The sequence below is a fragment of the Copadichromis virginalis genome, linkage group LG16 (genome assembly GCF_057382275.1).
Source record: "Copadichromis virginalis isolate Kocher_CV1m ecotype Utaka linkage group LG16, C_Virginalis_male_GT1.1, whole genome shotgun sequence".
Lineage (NCBI taxonomy): Eukaryota > Metazoa > Chordata > Actinopteri > Cichliformes > Cichlidae > Copadichromis > Copadichromis virginalis.
The window spans coordinates 12,119,708-12,138,228 of record NC_140633.1 but is presented as its reverse complement, the minus strand read 5'-3'; the positions used below and the strand labels follow the sequence as shown (position 1 = coordinate 12,138,228).

Below are 18,521 nucleotides of genomic sequence, written 5' to 3'. Positions count from 1 at the left end.
TTAGCTGCGTATATACGAATGTGAATCGCATCATTGGCTGGACTATGGGATAAGGTGGCATCGTTCTAATCCCATACGGGAGCAGCCAGTCACTCACTGACTCACACTGCAAAACAGAATTGTTAAAGTTTTAATTTTAATTTCAATTCAGGTAGATTTTTTTTTTTGTGCGCAGCACAGATTTTCTGTGTGCAGAGAGTGTGCCAGCAGTGCGCAATTGCGCAGCTTAGAGGGAACATTGGTTATTAGTCAAATGGGCTGTTTATACATTCTAAACAGATCTGTTGTTTAAAAATTGTTGTACACAATCACTATGATGGACTCTCTGGCCTTGGTCAAAATTGAGTCGAACTTACTTCGAAGGCCTGAAATATCAACAGTAGGTAATTCTGGGTAATTGTAATGAGTGCCGCATAGTGCCACCTACTGACAGCACTTCAGTTTTTGTTTTCTTTTTCATATTAGCACACAAACACTGGTGTATAGAGAGGCAAAAGTTACACAAAGACTAAAATCAAGGCTAAAATATAAATAAAGTTTTCATTTTGTCATTATGAGGAATTAATGGTAGTCTCAAGAAGTGTTTAAAATGAAGGATTTCAGTACATCCTGTATCCAGTGTGAAATGATAAGGACTCTGCTGTTATTCCAAGGACACAAAAGAAAATCAGGGTACAGTAGCATCAACACACCTCAGAAGGTTTAGCGTGATAGAAGCTAACTGCAATCAGACTGAGTGTTAAGCCCACTTAATTCATTAAAGCAGAGCTGTTTTCCTCGTCTCGCTCATCTGAATGACAAAAGCCCTGAAACTCTGAAGGAAGCAGCTCCGTCTTCACATTCTTCTGTGTTAGTGTTTTTGTACTTCTGTGGCAGAGAGAGAGAGAGAAGTATGTTAATGAAGGGTTTTCAGCAGTCTTTGGTTCGCCTCCTCTTCAGCTCATCGACACATTCGTACTGCACAGCAGTTTCACTGCTCCTTAAATGTGTGCCAGGAGATTTCTGAAGGCCGTTTCTCTCTTTTTGTCATCACCTTTGACATGTACAGATTAACTATGTTTTAACCTTTTCTCATATTCTTAAACTTTTTAAGGTAGTTATCTTTATTATTATCCGTTACATTTGACTTATTCCTGATTTATTTTTGATTTCTTTCATGAGCTCTACATTTTAGCAACTTTGTTGGTGATTACTGTATTTATTTGTCAGGTTGGAGCAACAGATTTTCAGTCAGTTAGTTGCAGTTGAGTGTTGTGATGTCTTTGATTTGCAGTATGGCACTGACAGCATTTTGTTCACGATAAGCACAAATGTAGAATTTAGCACTTTAGCATCAGGTTCGAACTTTTAATCAGGATTTTACTTTTTTTAGTATTTATTACCATCATTCACTGGACTTATTATTCAATAGTGGCTTTCATTTTATTTTATCTTTATCTTTATTTGCCTTTTTTATGACATATATCTTCTTTGAAATGTCTTTTAGATGCTTTACAAATAAGAATAGAGTAATCAATAAGTTGTAATATTTCTCCAGCCATTCATTCATTTTCTTCAGCTTATCCAATTTAGGATCCTTACATTAGAAATGTAACAGACTCCAGGACTGAGTTGCTGCGCATAAGATAGGGTTCTGGCAGAGCCTATCATAGCTGTCCTAGGACGAGAGGCACGGTTCCCCCTGGACAATTTGTCAGTCTGCCGCAGGGCTGAATCATAAAGACAGACAACCATTCATTGCATTCAGACCTGTGCGCAGTTTGAATTACTGATGTAACTAAACCTGGCACAGTGGTTAGTACGATGGCCTCGCAGCAAAAAGGTCCTGGGTTCAAATCCAGCCTCTACGTCTTCTCCCGTGTCTGTGTGGGTTCTCTCAGGTGACTCTGGCTTCCATCTACAGTCCAGAGACGTGTGCGAGGTTAGGTTATCTTAATAAGGTTAGATCATTGTATTCTGATGTTGTTTATTTTAACACATTTAGGGGTTAGGGATTTTGTTTGTTTGTTTGTTTGTTTGTTTTTGGTCATGTGAATGTGACTGTTTGTTGTTGATTTTTCAGCTCTAACCAGTTTGACAACACCAGTCCCAAAGTCACCAGCGTCATCAAACTGGCTGTACTCGCTAAAGTCTCCATCAGAGGGTAAAACGCACAGAAACACACACTGCTGCTCCTGAAGGTGTTTCTCTTTCTGCTTAAGAAGCTTCAAAAGAAGAGGCTGTAATTTATATGATTTTCCCAATAGTGTATTTAAATAATAATAATAATTGATAAGCTTGTTGCCTCATCTTTAAAAAGGGATGAGGCTTTAAAAGCTACAGAATTTGTACAACTATAAAAACAAAAGTGTTGACTACACCCTCGTTTAACTGGTATATCTCTGACTTTGAAACTTGCTTTAAAAACAAGTTTTTATGATTCCAGCTTCACATTGTTCCTTAAAATGTGTTTCCAGGTCTTCATCTCCTGGTCAGGTGTTTATTCCTATCGCCAACTGGAAACCGAGAGACCCTCCTGTATTCGGTGACGACATCGGACCTCAAATAGTACACGTCTACGAGGTACAGACACACGTGCACGAACATGTGGGAGAGACGGGTGATTCTGTTTTTTTATCTCACTGATTTAACTAAGACTGCACAAGATGATAATATTATTATTATTATTATTAGCAGCAAGCATAATGTAATGTAGGTCAAGCTGACCTCATGATTTCACAATGAATTATGCTATATGAGACTGTATTTCTTGGTCTCCCACCCTTTTGGTATTATTGTATAGTTCAACTGCTTTTTGTTTTTTGAAATGATTTATTAGAGCTTCACAGTCACAGATTTAATGCCAGTGGTTATTGAAAATATTTCTTCTGTATTTTTATTTCTTTGGACTGAGATTAAAACTTGCATTCCCCTTTCACAGCTCCTGAACAACGGTCCCAGTACGTTCAGTAAGGCAGCGCTGGAGGTCAAGTGGCCGTACCAGTTTAGAAACAGCTCTCTGCTCTACATCACCAGCTACGACACAGAGGGACCCATCAACTGTACCACTGACATACAGATAAACCCACTCAATGTCTCTGTAAGGCACACAAATACAGAAACAACACAAATGCACACCAATACTCAAACAGTTCACAACATACAGCTTCTTTCCACAGTTTTGTCAATTGTGATCTTAAAGGTACTTCTTCTAAATTTGTGCTTAAAAATATGACTATCACAACCATGGATTATCTTAAAGAGATCAGCTGACATTAAACTATTGCCAGGCTGTACTTTATACCACTTTGTACCAAAACATGCTGAGTCAGTTTAACCTTCAGTTAAGCGGCCACATCATCACAGGACACACCTGCTTACAGTGGTGGTGAGAGAAAAAGGCAAAGCCTCTTGAGGAAATGGGGTAGCTAAATCAAATGTTCAAAGTCAAACAGCAGCGCAGACCAACAAACATGTCAACACCAGCTGATAAAAAGCTGCCCTCTAGTGGTGAAAGTTTTTGTTGAATTCTTCAGTTTGTAATTAGACAAAGTAGCTTTAAACACCAATAAGAAGTATTTCTGCTGTTCCAATTAATAATGTGCTGCTGTGGCAGTGCTCCTTCTCTTACATGTTTCCAACAAATAAGCCTTTCTTTGTGTGTCTGTGTCTTTCAGAACCCAGTGAGCACTTCAAAGAACACCAGCACTGTTACGCCTGGAGGACGAGAGTCGGAGGGACGGAATCAAAACAGCGTCCGCCAGAGGAGAGATCTGGAGTCCAGAAATGCAGAGAATGACCTGCAGACACTGGTAAATCTACACAAGCACATATGCTTTGAATAACCCATTTGTATGACATGAAATTACACCTTGACTCATGCCTGATCGTGCTAAGAACAGCTGATGCATCCCAGCAGCTTTAGATGACATCTCCCAATCAAATTGCGTTCCTAAAGAAAAGCATTCATTTCGTGTGTGTGTGTGTGTGTGTGTGTGTGTGTGTAGGACTGCCACACAGCTAAGTGTCTGACACTGAAATGTCAGGTCGGTCGTCTAGAAAGGAGGAAGAACGCCATCCTCTTCATCTACTCCAGACTGGATGTCAACAACTTCCTCAGGGTAATCAAATAAAAGCACCTATGTTAGGGCAGAGCAATGTTACTGAACACAGCAACCAGCTCTGTGTCTGTGTTCTCTTAAATTATAAATGCATGCTCTTTTCTTTCTGTTTCCTTTCCTGATTAACACAACACAACATGCACTGGTTTGGGTTTGCTGTGTGTCTCCATCATATTATTGTAGTGTCTTTACCTTACAATATAGAGCACCTCGAAGCAACTGTTGTTGCAATTTGGTGCTATGCAAATAAATGGAATCTAATCACACAACAGAACATGTGTGCAACGTCTTAGAAACAAAAGCTGGTCTTTATAAAGTTTCACTGTTGCACTAACCCAGTGATGGCTGCCTGTGCATCTATGGGTGCATTACATGCAGTGGTTGCTAGTAGCTAATCCAACATTCATAATCTGGACTTTTTGCCAAAATGTAAACAAATAACCAGAACAGTGTTGCCCAGACTGTCACATTTTTAAACCTCTGTCCTAATTTCTCTAATAGCTGAAGAACACATGTCTGTTGTTAGGTAATATCCATTCTCCAGGTCGTGATTTATCCTCAGCATTTTGGACTTCATTTGTCAGACATGTGACTTTTTTCCCTCCTTTCAGCCTGAGAATCAGAATCGTTCCTATGTGATACAATCAACGGCTAGCTTCAGTGTGATCGAGATGCCCTACAAGAACCTGGAGATGGAGCTACCATCCAATAGCACCACAGTAAGACACACAAACAGAAATGATCAGCACTGCATGGAAGACACAAAATTATCTACAAACAGAAAGTCAACACAAAATGCGTGTGCACATATACGGAGGTTTCATGAATGAAATACGTAGCAAACTAGTGACTTTAAAGTTATGGTTTTCTTCTGAAGTTCAAAGAATTTCACAGAAAGATAAACAAGCATACAAAACCTCTCAGTGCAGGAAGTCAGACTCATGACAGTAGACTCGTTATCAGCAAGGAGATGAAAAATAAGCTCTCTCACCTTGTTGTTACACAAACCAGTTCCTGTCTGCAGAAAAACAAAAAACAAAAGAAAAAATCTTGATTTCTGAATGAGCTCATATTTTCACATAAACTACATGAAATGTAATCATATAAACAGTAGGAGTCCCTTAATATTAGATTTTAAATCAGTCAGAGAAAACACATTCTTCAGTGTTTTGCTATAACACAGCAGTCTCTAAATCACTGATAAAACATGTTAGTGCAGGTCCACAGCGTGTTCGGAAGCACTCGCTGGCATTTAGACTCCGACTCTTCGTAAAGATTATGGACCGTAGACTTAATGAAGCGTTGGAACAAGTTGATACCAGTCTTGAGGAATTTATTATAACAGCCTTAAAGGAACACAGATGGAAGGACAGTGCATATTTTAAAGAGTTAGATTGGTCATTTTATAACAGCATAATGACTTTAAGCTGATCAGGACGAAGTAAGTATGTTTTTGGTTTTGTCTCGTTTCAGGTGAGTGTATCAGTGGTTTGGGTGGCTGAGCCTCCTCCACCAGTGCCAGGCTGGGTGGTGGCTCTGGCTGTGCTGGCAGGACTGCTGCTGCTGGCGCTGCTTATCTTCATCATGTACAAGGTAGTAAACATGTCCATTGTCACTGTTCTTGTGCTGCTTTTTTCCTTTTTCCTAAGCTTCTGTAGTTTTACACTGAGACGTGTGTTCAGACGTTGCTCTTCTGTGTCAGATTAATGGCTGAAACACCACTTTCACTACCAAATATAACCGACTCTTGTGCCCTCTTTTCTTCTTCTTCTCCTGTGCAGTTGGGTTTCTTTAAGAGAGTCCGCCCCCCACAGGAGGACTGCATTGAAAAGGAGCAGCTGCAGCCGGAGGAGAACGGAAACACTGATGCCTAGATGTCAAACTGTGAGGGACTGATGGCAAATCAGTAGGGGGTGGGAAGAAATCAGGGTAAAAAGGCCTCTGAGAGCATTTCACTGTATTGACTGTTGGATGGCAGATAATGATATGATTTAAGATTTAATGTGCTGGTTTTATTTTTATTTTGTTTTTTTTTTAAAAAAAAAGTCAACATGTATTTGTGCCAAAAGAGAATCTGGAAAACATTGATCAAACAAAATCCACAAAGTTTAGTGTTAAAGGAGCAGTTCGACGTTTCCTGAGAAGCTGCATCACAGTGTGTGCGTGATGGCTGAACGACGCTGATGTTACGAACTGCAGATGTTTTGTGAGTTCACACATACATTTGTTTAATTTGTGAGAGTTGCATGATCAGATTGCCTGCTTTAAAAATATAAAGCTACAGCTTGATTAGCTTACCTTAACATGGGACTGGGAACAAAGAAAATTCACCTCATCTTTTCACATTAATGATATTAAAAATCACAACTCTAAGTATTATATAAACATTTAATAAATGTTTTTTGTTCCCTAAAATCATTATTGATAAAATGTGTCAAAATGCTTTTACAAACTAGCTGTGAGAGCTAGCAAGTCGATCTCTTGTATTGTATTCAACATTTGAAAAATGCAGAATTTCATATTTACAATTCAAGCATTAAAAATTAAACAAGCTAGAGCATATTAGTGAACATTAAAGCTGCCAGGCAGATCTTGTTACCTCTTCACAGGACCACGCTAGCTGTTCCCTAGCCAAGCTAATCCACTGCAGTTTCATATTTAATATTCAAACACAAGCCTGTTGTCATTCTGAACATGTCCTAAACCGTTGAGCTATTCCTTTAACAAATCGAGAAACTTAATGGTTTTGTTCCAGCAGGCAGTTGAAATCAAAATTACAGTTTTCCAGAAGTTATAAGAAGCATAAACCACCTTAATTTTCACATTTTCCATCCAAACACAAATTCAGCAATGAGATAAACAGCCTTGTTGTTATGCTACACTTAAGTCATTGTTTTAGAGTTTCTAAGAGCAGTTAATTATTAATACAGCCAGTGATTATTATTGTATTGTATTATAGAATACCACAGACTGAATCAGTGGAGTTTAAATCAGCAAAGGTGCGCTATAAAAACACATTATCCCAGCTGAGACACAAGAAGCGTAAAACACCACAAACACAATAGCCAACTGATCCAAGCAGAGCATAAACAAATAACACATATGTCACAGTGATGTGCCATATTATCTTAGTATGGACTCAAATTATTACTACGCAAAACAAGTGTTTATTTCATATGTGAGAGTATCGGCCGATATATTGAATTTTTATCAGTCGGGTTCCACTTGTAATTTAGTAAATGTTTTTTTTCTTTTTGTTTTAGTGACGTGATTAATTTTGATCAACCAGCAATGTAAAAACAAACAAAAACAAAGCAATACGGTAACTGAAGCAGCTAGTTAGCTGCATTCAGGTCTTTTTAGATGTTTCGGTAAAACTGGTTTATCTGCTGTAGCATGGGATGATGGGAAGCTCACAATAATATATTTGCCCTTATGTACGCTTGTTTTTTCTCTTCCTGCTTTGTGTGTGGGGTAGCTGATCTGCATTTCTCTTGTATGAGTTTGCTTTGGGATGTTGGTGGTTGTTTCCTTTGTATTTTGTACACAACATTAATTAGAGTTTTAGAAGTTTGTCCAACCTTTTTCAACACAATCAAGAAAATGTTTGGCCAAATGTAATTTTGTTTGTGCAGAAAATGGTTGAAAATCATTTTAAGTTCTGTCTGATTAGTCAGTCCACAGAAGCCTCATATCTCGCATCATTATGTTGAAGCTGATCTTATGTTGTGTCTCTGCAAGCAAAGAGCTGTAACTGGCTGAGAAAATGTTTCAGGCTGTATGGAAACCGGTCTATATTTGCCATACATTAAATGCATTCTAGATCCTAACAAGTATTATTAAATGAACAATTTCAGTTATTTTTCAAGTGAATAGATAAACTTAAAAACATTTTTTTTGGATTTTTATTTTTAACCTGACCAATTGATGAAAGAAAGTATTTAAGACATTACACATTTTAATGTTTAAGATTTGTCAACATGTGTAAATACCTTCAGTCAGTGGCTAGAGCAACAGCAATAGTAACTATGGGGGTGGAGCTTAACAGACTATTAGTAATTCTAACCTGGCAAAGTACGGGCTGTTTTAGTGTTAGTGAGCTGCGACTTGAGTGTTGACCAGTGTGTGTTGACATGATCGATTGGATTGTGTATTTGCAAGCATGTGATTGGTTCATGTTTCATTGTAATCACTAGTTGAGGCCCGTTCAGCTCACACAGCAACAAGCATAGAGTTTTATTGTGTAGTTTTAAATCACAAACTTCTTTTTAAAAAGACTTGTAGTCCTTTTCACTGAATTGGTTGTGACAGTTTTTCCTTCACTGAGGCCTTTTGGATTTCTACTTATTTACATTCAGATTTCAGACTGGCAGCTTTGCTGGGAACAAGTTAAAACAAACGCAGGTTTCTACTTTGTGTTTTGAGTATATGATTGCTCTAATACTTAAGAAAAAAAAAAGAAAAAAATACTTTGCTATTTACCCATATTGGGTTCGCATTATAAATTAATGTTTATAGCTGATTATAGGTTTACAAATATAATAATGCAGGTAACATTCATCATAAAATAACAGGAAGACTTTAATAAGCACATTATACATTGTTTTCTTTCAGTGGCATCTTAACCAATACTTTGAACCAACTTGTCCTACTTGAGCAAAGAGTTGTGTGTTTGTGTCGGACGGCACTTCTTAACAAATGAGTGATTTTGGTATGAGGATTGATCTTAGGTCAGTGCTCTCATGCGGGAGATAAACTGAGCGGCTTCACTGCACTGTTAATTTTTTCTATAAAGGTTTTCTAAGGTTGATTGTGTGTAAATTAGACCAAAACAGCATGTTTCTCTTTGCCAGGAGTCAGTTGGACAGAAATCTGTTCATTTCAGTATCAGTCATTTCAAATTACTCAGAAAAGCTGCAAATCGCTAAAACATTTATTTCTGTCCTCACATCTTTGATATGACCTTATTGTCAGCACCGTTGTCCTGAGCGATGATGCAAAAGCCTTTGGTGAGTAGAGGAGTTTGTGTTAAATATGGAGGAATAATAAAAAAAAAACAAAGCCTCCTGGCAGATACGAGTGATTTGCAGCCAGTCATTTGTATTTAATATTGCTCCGTGTTTCTTTCTGCCCTAAGAAAATATTGACTATTTTTGATGTATGTATTCTTTCACATAGAGAATAAAACAATGATTTCATAAAGAGATGATTTTACCTTTAAACTAAAATAAACTGATTTGTTCACATCTGTTCAGTGTTTTGTGGTGATCTCTTCTTTTTAAACCAGGCAGCCTTTTACAAATGTATATACGAATATTGCATTTAAATCACATCACCATGTGTAAATTGGAAGGAATTTGTACTTTACAGACTTAATGGTCAATTTTTGTTTTAATTTATTCAGGTTTTTGCACAAGTTGCTAAAAAAAAAAAATACTAGATTAACTTTACTGGAGAGACACATTAGATGTTTCCTTAAAATCTTTATTCTGTTCCAACCAGAAACATTGAAAACTTTGTGCTCCTCGTCTTGCTTCCATTTGACCGATCATTGTGCATCAGTTAGCAGGAAGCTAAGGTCACTGCCTGGCTCATACTCCACTGTGGGCTTTTTCCTGAAACACATAATTATACACAAAAAGAAAGCATTTATAAAAATCCTGCTGATATTTTCTGGTCACTGGAATAACTCAACTTGTTTCGCGTTCTCAAATTGTGTGTTTGTTCTACTGATGATGTACACACCCTGGTTACACAGCCGCATTGCTGGGATGCTGTTTAGATTTAGTTAAGAACATGTTAACATTAAACTAATTTTGTTTTAGTGTAAGGCTAATAAAGGCTACAGTCGATTAGAAAGGAGATTGGATAAGTCAGTGTGATGTCATCTCAAGTCATGAAAACTTAGTGTGTTACCTGGTGAACAGTTTGGCCTTAGTGGTTCCCAGCAGTGTCGCTTTGTTTCCCTCCACTAGCAGCAGGGAGCCCTCCCTCAGACCCTGACAACAAACAAAAAAGACGGTAATTTTCTAATGAAGCCGCTTCATCTTCTCGGCATGAAAGATTTAAGCACTATTACATGTATGCAGGTCTGCTTCCCCTCACTTACCAGGACACACGGAGTATCGGGTTCTTCGTGGTACTGGATGATCCTCTGCTCTCTGGTTTCCTACATGAAAACAAGATTCAAGATTGTAAGCACAGTGGAAACAGTGGAGGCTGAAACCACAGCTGAAATATAACTATTGATGTGACAAAATGTTCAAAATAACCTCGTCATTCACTCTTCTTTTTAACAAGAAATAAGGACAACTGCTCATTGGTGACAAACTGTCCTCAGTTAATTCAGCAAGTGTATTTTAATAACAGCATTCCTGTTTTGCTGAATACCTGCTGCTGTGACCACATTACAATGACAGAAGAAAACCCAAACCAAAGGGGAAACTCGGGGTTTAGTATCTTACATGGACGACTAGAGGAGCTGGGAATTGAACCGCTGACCTTCCAAACAGATGACCCAGTGTACCTCCTAAACCACAGTTGCTCATGTCTGTTCAGCTAAATACTGCTCCCAAATGTGTGATGATATTAAAATAAATTATAAACATAAATAAAAACTAAAATATTTAAAGATACAAATCTAGGTTTATTAACATTTGTCACTGTTGCAATCACCAAGAGTGACCACCAGGGGTCGGTGGACACAGCAATATATCTTTCAGAAAATAAATTTGTGCTTTATCGACGCAAATATTTTTATGAAGTGATTGTTTTTCCTTTGTGATTCTTCTCACAGCTGTTTGTTAACAAATGCTAACAACTGCTTGTCAATGTAAATCATTTTTCCAGCACAAAATGCAATTATTCTTCAGTTCTTTTCTAGTGTCAGGATTTGGATTTTGTTTTGTTTTGGTTTTCTTCTTCTTCTATATCATTACAGCATCAGAATCATTTCACTATGAAATGTATGCAATAACAAAACTCATACTCCAGACTTCACCTTACCCTCTGACAGCTTGCACTGAGCAAACCTTTCCTGTTTTCTGACACTTTTACCATCTGAACAAGAAATGATGAAAATCACACTTCCATGAACGAAATTTACACCTCAGGAACGTTTTTTAAACCATTTAAGAATAATAGTTCGTGTTCTCCCTTAAGCTGGACACCAGATGCTTGCTGCCACGCCCTGTAGGTAGTGCAACTGCTACCCCATGGCCTGGCTCTATGAATTCAGTGTTTCACAACCCTCAAACTAAACATTGCATGTCATCACATTGGTCAGAGCTACCCTAAATCGCTTTGCTGACACTGCAGCTTTTTTGTCAGCTGTTGCAGTTTTACAGCTCTGAGTGTTGCATAATTTCCTCAGGCTGTTTTATCACGTGTTAGCTGGAACTCATGTCAGTCAAACCTTCTGCAAATCATCTGTCCCTTCATGCAGATTGTTTATAAACCCTTAAGGTCTAGAATGCATCCAGTTTAGGCTGGAGTCCAGTCTTGGTTATTTCCTACTGTGTCTCCATTCGTTTCTGCAGAGATACTTAATATGACCACAAAATGCAGGTAGTGCATAATCATTTATTAAAAAGATTCCCACTGGTGTTATCGTCTTTCTCCTAACTATCATTCTGTGGCATGAAGTTATTAAGTAATAAAGAGCAGATATATCCATTCATCTTCTACGGTCCAGGTCAGAGGGGCTAAGGTCTCAGCAGAGAAGCCCAAAGCTCCCTCTACTCACCCACCTCATCCACCTCGTCCCAGGGAGACACGGAGGTGTTCCGAAGTCGAGAGATATAATCTCTCCAGTGTGTCCTGTGTTTGCCCTTGGCTCTTCCTGGTAGGACATGTTTGTTATACGTCATCTTGGAGGCATCCTAATCAGATTCCTGTACCACCTTAATTGTCTCCTTTCAAAGTGGACGAGCAGTTGATCTACTACTGCAGATTTACTGAGGTCCAAATTCACTCAGTGTAAAGCGACATCCTTTTAAAGCCAAGCGAAAAACCTCCATGGCACTTCCACCGTTTCACTGTTGGAGCTGTTTCAACAGCTTAATTATTTTATTTACATATTACTCATAGTGCAAACATGTTGTTGCTTTGTCGCTTCCAAACATATCTGCTTATCTCTGAGCAGAGGGCAGCCATAAAGCAATGTTAGAGTGTTACTTATAACACTGATACGGCATACAAGCGACAGCTCAGTGCAGTAATCATTTTCTTATATCTGTCAACCAGCTAGCAAAACAAAGACTCCTACATCGTTTTTCACTGACGATTTTTAACCTCGGGCTCGTAGCAGTTCGGAATTTTGAGTAGTTGTAATACTCCCAGTATCTCTGATCAGTTTCATTTATCTATATATTAGTGAAGGCTTTGCAGTGGACTGTGGCTGGAGTGTCTGCAGCAAGAATTTCAGCTTCATCTAGTAGCAGTGTAAAGCAACAGAAAATAGAAATCCTCAAAAACAAGCATCCAAAGCTCTACTTGTTATAAAATATATAGTTATTTCCAGCTCTGACAATCAGTAACTCTGATTATAAAACTGATTATTTGCAGAGACAAAGTCTAGACTAACCTGGCCTAACGGCCTCCTCACAGCAAACAGAACCTCAGGCTGTGCGACTCACCCCCATGTGGCGGCTGGTGCGGTCGGCGTCCAGGTAGTGCGGGTTGATGTTGAAGGGGACGAGGCCAATGGCAGAGAAGGACGGAGGGAAAACAATGGGCATGTCGTTAGTGGTACTGATGCTGATGGTGGCCACATTAGTGCCTGCACTGGAGCCCATGTAGGGGACACCATCCTGGGCAAGGATTTAAAGAATGTGGGAGGGAGTAAAGAAAAGGGAGACAAGAAGTAGTCATACTACTTAACTAAGAGCACACAGGAATCATTGGTTTAATTTCTTTTTAATAATCAAGACAGAATTTTTCTGCAATTATTTTTTAAAGAATCTAATCGATTTGGTCTGTTGTTTATGTGCATATTAGAGATGGCACGATACCACTTTTTTATGTCCGATACCGATACCGATATCATAAATTTGGATATCTGCCGATACCGATATGAATCCGATAGTGTTTTTTAATCAACAAAACTGTTTTTTAAATATCTTGCTGCATTTTGCAAGTCTGCAAGTTCATACTCAAGTTTAAAACAACAACTACACTAAAGCTATTCTGTTATACCTGTATACAAAAAAAATATTTCATAGTTCAGCAATACTGATCAATCTAATAAACTTAGACCTACACCATCCTCCCTATTCTGGTATTTTAAAGAGTACTTAGCGTAAATATTAAGCAACCTAACTAATAGGGTTCCAACTCCCAGCAACAATAAAAATAAATAAATAAAAAATAGGGAACCACCCCTCACGCTCCACCTCATGATGCTTAATCGACGTAATCAACCTTAATTTGATGCAGTGTGAAAAAAAATGCACAGAAATCAATTATTTTTCAAGAAATATTAAATAGATTCAACATCTTTCTTCAACAAAATTGCAGACTGCACAGATGGTACCTTCCCAAAGTAAAAAGTACTATAGCTTACTAGGGTATATATATTAGACTTAATAGTCACTATGTACAGTAATTGACTTCTATTCATTTTACATCAAATTAAAACTTTGGGTGTCAGATAATTATTTATTAAAAGCTCGACATTTTAAATGAGAATAAGAAAGAAAAGTATGTCTTTGTGCCCCTTTTCCCTGTTAATGCCCTATCGGCCCCCCTGGCTAAACTTTGCTAGATCCGCCCCTGCACAGTTACCAGCCGTCAGCTACGTAGAAAAAGATCCTGGTGTAGAAATTAATATTAAATAAATTCTAACAACAGCTTATCAAGCTTAAACGTGCTGCTGTTGTTCAGCCGCTGGTTTCCTCTTTCTGGCGCAAAGTGGGCCAAAAACAAACGAGAGACAGACTCGCGACAGAAAAGCCGATCAGCTGATTTAAGCAGTTTCATGATTGAAGTAGCAGCCGGAGAGCGAGAGGCAGTCGCCGGGGATAACTTTGTCGGAGATGAAATGCCAGGTTGCTAGCGAAGCTCCACATGCTATCCAGACCACCGACAGGTCCTGCATGCCATAGCTGCTCTATCACGTGATGCATACGTTCTGAGGTGAGTTACGGCGTGTTGCAAGTTTTGTGAGGTGCTTTCGTGATATTTAATGGATCGGATTACATTTTTTATTTTTCTCCGATATCTGATCCAGTAATTTAGGTCAGTATCGGACCGATACCGATACGTAATATCGGATCGGTCCATCTCTAGTGCATATTCATATAAAATGTGTACATAACTCCCCCAAATCTATTAAATTTATTTAAAACCCTCATAAGACAATAGTATATGTTTTTATAAAACATACACAAAATTATATTGAAATGGAATGTTTTTAATAAAAAACAACATCTATCAATCTATATATATAACCATTTGTAAAAATGTTACATTTTGCAATTATAAAGTATTTTGTTTGTTTGCTGTCTTGTTTTGTTCCAGTAAATATTTTTGGATTAAATATACCTCCATCACTCTCTTCCTGATCTCCATCACCACCTTGTTGTCATAAAGACTCTTCAGCAGCCGGAAAGTGTTGCCTCCACCTACAAACAAAAGCCTCTTTTAGCATCTCCATACTGCAGATTGGGTAAAGTAAAGGTTAGATGGTAATGTAGAATAAGAGAAAGAGAAAAAGTGTGAAATCCCTGAAGAAATTCCAAGAGCTGTTGCTTTCCTCAGATGTTCCTCACCTATAAAAATGCCCTCGGCCTTCTGGACAGCATCTACAGGGTCTGAGGCCTCGTGGATGCTGTCCACCTCATAACCTGCAGAAGACAAATGCTCTTATGACATGTAGGATTTGACTGAATTACATCTAGCAAAGCATGTCCTGTAAACTATCGTATGCACTGAAATCGAAAACAAAAACAAATACTGAAAGAATGCAGAAAAAATGGAGAAAACACCAAAATGCACATAAATAATAATGGATTGCATTTATATAGCGCTTTTTGGGACCCTCAAAGCACTTTACAATACCACTATTCATTCACTCTCACATTCACACACTGGTGGAGGCAGCTACAGGTGTAGCCACAGCTGCCCTGGGTCAGACTGACAGAAGCGAGGCTGCCATATCGCTCCATCGGCCCCTCTGGCCATCACCAGTAGGCGGTAGGTGAAGTGTCTTGCCCAAGGACACAACGACCAAGACTGTCCGAGCCGGGGCTCAAACCGGCAACCTTCCAATTACAAGACGAACACCCAACTCTTGAGCCACGATCGCCCCTGGACTGTGGCTCAAGATAGACCAAATACACTGACTTACATCAACACGATGCACAGAAAACACAAGGAAATACACAGAATACACTAGAATATATAGGAGAAACTGCACAGAAAATACAGGGGAAAATTCATTTCAAAATACCATAAAGCATAACACCTTAAACGTGTGAATCACCCATAAATTATTACTATACTACGGAGGAGCGGTCTGTGTGTCTCGGTGATTCCATCGGCTATGATGTCCTATGGACTTGCCCCAGGTAGGGTCTCTTGTTGGACAGGGTTACCGGGACCACACCCTGCAGCATGACCTGGAAGGGAGGTAGAGCATCTGATTGCTGGGCCTTAGCACATGTGGTCCAGACAGGCACAGCTCAAAAAGGCAAATTGAGCCCATCTACTTGTTTGCTCAAAGAGACAGAGGCCTTCTACTTTGGTGCTCTCTGCTTTCCGCAGTTGATGTGATCCTGTTGGCTTCATTGGTGGGTCCAAGTCGTCTGAAGCCAGGGTTCTGAAAAGGAAAAGGATTGAGTTCCCACTCCGAGTTAGAGACTTGCTATCCCAAGTGGATGAGTTCAAGTATGACTGTGACTTGTTCCCAAGATAGGGAAGTGGAAGATTGAAAGACAGGGCTGTATCTCCAGTGATGAGGACTTTGTACTGGTAGATTGCTCTGAGCCATCAGTTTACCAACCGATTCACATCCACACCCTCACCTGTGGTCACAAGCTCTGAGCAGTGACCAAAAGAATGAGACTGGAGCTACAAGCAGTGGAAATGAGTTTCCTTTGAAAGGCTGGGCTTTCGCTAAGTGATAGTGTGGCGAGTTCAGTCATTCAGGTAGAATTTAGAATGACTGAACCACTACTCCACACCAAAAGGAGCCAGTTACATCCTAATCAGTTGGGCATCTGATTAGGATGTCTCCTGAATGTCTCCTGAGCAAGTGTTCCAGGCATGTCCTAGACCCAGATACATTGGATTAATTACATCTCTTGCCTGGCCTGGGAATGCCATGGTGTTCCCCGACATCAGCTACAAGCAGTTGCTGGACTTCTGTGCTTTTGCTGCTACTGTCAATGACCCGGCCCCAGATAAGTGGCAAAAAATGTATAGATGGATATACAGAAAAATTCCTAGAAACACTGAAAACTGTGCTTTCCAAAACAAAATATAGAATATATACACACCCTCAAATATTAAAGTAAGAGAAAAATATAGAACACAACTCTTAAATAAATGTATGTTTTATTAAACATGAACACAAAGGCATATAATTACTTAAGGCTTTATAAATATGAAACTAACAAGCAGGTGTACAGTATGAGACTCAAAAATAATCTGTTACATGAACCTACCAAGAGTCTTAAACTTGTCTCTGGCTAACTTAGTGTAGGCGTCTCTATCATGGAGAGCATAAGGAACAAACAGCACCCTCTTCACGTCTCTGAAATACATACAAACAGATTCATGATAAACACCAGACAGGCCATCGGGAGTCCTACCTCAAGGCCAGTCGTGAATGTCTGCACACTAAACTTAAAAAGATTTCATTCTAAGGATTTTCACTGCCCTCTGTCCATAACTTTACAGTATTACATTGATGCTGAGTAACAGAGCTAAGAATATTTATTAGGTACTCTATATAATTACATTTTATTAGTTTCATGGGTTTTCAAACACAAGTTGTGTTTACCATTAAATACAACCTTATGAACAGATTAAAAGTGCAGCATAATTTGAATTTCATACATATGAGTGGGCAGGCTTATATATGAACCAGAAAACTGTGCCCATTCTTTGCTGTTCAGGTTTTCTACAACATATTTATTTCTGATCAGCTATTCTGATTTCCTTTTCCTTCCAACCCCCTCATCCCAACCCCCCACCCCACTCTGCCACCACCCTGAAAAATTCTGCAAACGCCCCTGCTCGTAGAGGGATTTACAAAGAATCAAATACAAATGCAATTATAATCCACGTTTGCTCAGTAAACTGACAGAATAAAAAAATAAAAACTTTCATCTTTCTTTTACGTCTTTGCATGTCACTTGACTTTGGCCCCACTTCCTGTTTCCTGTCCCCTTTGTCAACTTTCTGGCCCACATATATGAACCGCGGCGCTAACTTACTTTCCAAAGAAGCTGGAGATGTGCTGCTGACAGTGCTCCAGGTAACCACTGCCGTGCAAAGTGGAGTTGGACACCAGCAGGAGTCTCCTCTTCATCTTGGCTCGAATAGAGAAACAGAAGAAAACCCACAGAAGTTTCAGTGCGGCGGAGTCCAGAGGTCCGGGGTCACAGTTCAGCTGTGATTAGGCTGATAGCGGCTCCCTGACAGCCCGTAAACCGGCTCTCATCAACTCTGATCCCGCCACGGAAGTTCACCTTGGAGCCGTTTAAAGCTCACAGCAGCATTCACGGTGCAGCACACCGTGTTACTATCAGAGCCGCTCTGTCCTTTCTACTTTAAACTTACACTGGATCCAGCTAATACTTTTTATAAGGAGTAGTTGTATTTGATCAATTTTACCACTAGCGGAAACAACACTAGCGCTTCTAACCAAGTACTTTCATAATAAAAGTACCTCTATTTCGTTTCTCCTCAATTCTGCCAAAATAAAAGCGTCCTTTTCCCTGCAAGTCTATCGTCTAGTTCTAACAAAACAAAAGTCCTTCTTCATGGGCTGCTCACAGTCCAGTAAAATCCTTTCAGGGTAGAATTCTCTTTTTCTCCTTTCTCTTGAGTTATGTCAAATTAAAGCCTTGTATTTCCTTTCTGGATTTCCCCAAGTTCATCAGAATATAAGTATTCTGTACTTTTTGTACTACTACTACTACTTCTTTGTTGGTCTTCCATGGGTCCATTTAGAATAACAGGTGTTCCCTTGGCCTTGCTTTTTCCCTCTCCATCTTGTTTCCTGAAAACATGTGTACAAAGTGATTTCTAGATATAAATACAGAAAAAAGGTCATTTGTACTTTCATACAAAATTTATTATCTCAAGCTCAGAAGTTTTCTTCGTTCAGTGACCCAGCCAACAGGAACACAGTAAGAAAAAAAATCTTGTGAAAGTAAGTGATACAAAGTTGTGTCAGCATTTATATGTATTTGC

General features: G+C 39.1%; 2 protein-coding genes across 3 annotated transcripts in view; one reads left to right on the top strand and one right to left on the bottom strand.

The window, feature by feature from the left end:
• Nucleotides 1-9,350, top strand: part of itgav (integrin, alpha V) — a 40,729-nt gene extending 31,379 nt beyond the window's left edge. For both annotated transcript variants that reach the window (XM_085435363.1, XM_085435362.1), the window contains 8 exons: nucleotides 2,063-2,143; nucleotides 2,457-2,562; nucleotides 2,921-3,079; nucleotides 3,657-3,791; nucleotides 3,987-4,100; nucleotides 4,712-4,819; nucleotides 5,574-5,693; nucleotides 5,882-9,350. In XM_085435363.1, the coding sequence (XP_085291489.1) occupies nucleotides 2,063-2,143; nucleotides 2,457-2,562; nucleotides 2,921-3,079; nucleotides 3,657-3,791; nucleotides 3,987-4,100; nucleotides 4,712-4,819; nucleotides 5,574-5,693; nucleotides 5,882-5,974 (916 nt within the window). In that variant the 3' untranslated portion in view covers nucleotides 5,975-9,350. The remainder of the gene's footprint in view (nucleotides 1-2,062; nucleotides 2,144-2,456; nucleotides 2,563-2,920; nucleotides 3,080-3,656; nucleotides 3,792-3,986; nucleotides 4,101-4,711; nucleotides 4,820-5,573; nucleotides 5,694-5,881) is intronic.
• Nucleotides 9,351-9,478: 128 nt separating this feature from the next.
• Nucleotides 9,479-17,982, bottom strand: LOC146690347 (alpha-aspartyl dipeptidase). The gene is made up of 8 exons (XM_085435364.1): nucleotides 17,540-17,982; nucleotides 16,766-16,854; nucleotides 14,870-14,944; nucleotides 14,643-14,722; nucleotides 12,737-12,910; nucleotides 10,210-10,269; nucleotides 10,017-10,099; nucleotides 9,479-9,715 (listed from the first exon to the last, which is right to left on the bottom strand). Exons 1-8 carry the CDS (start codon nucleotides 17,632-17,634, stop codon nucleotides 9,649-9,651), a joined length of 723 nt encoding a protein of 240 aa, XP_085291490.1. The 5' UTR covers nucleotides 17,635-17,982; the 3' UTR covers nucleotides 9,479-9,648.
• Between the last annotated feature and the right edge of the window lie 539 nt (nucleotides 17,983-18,521).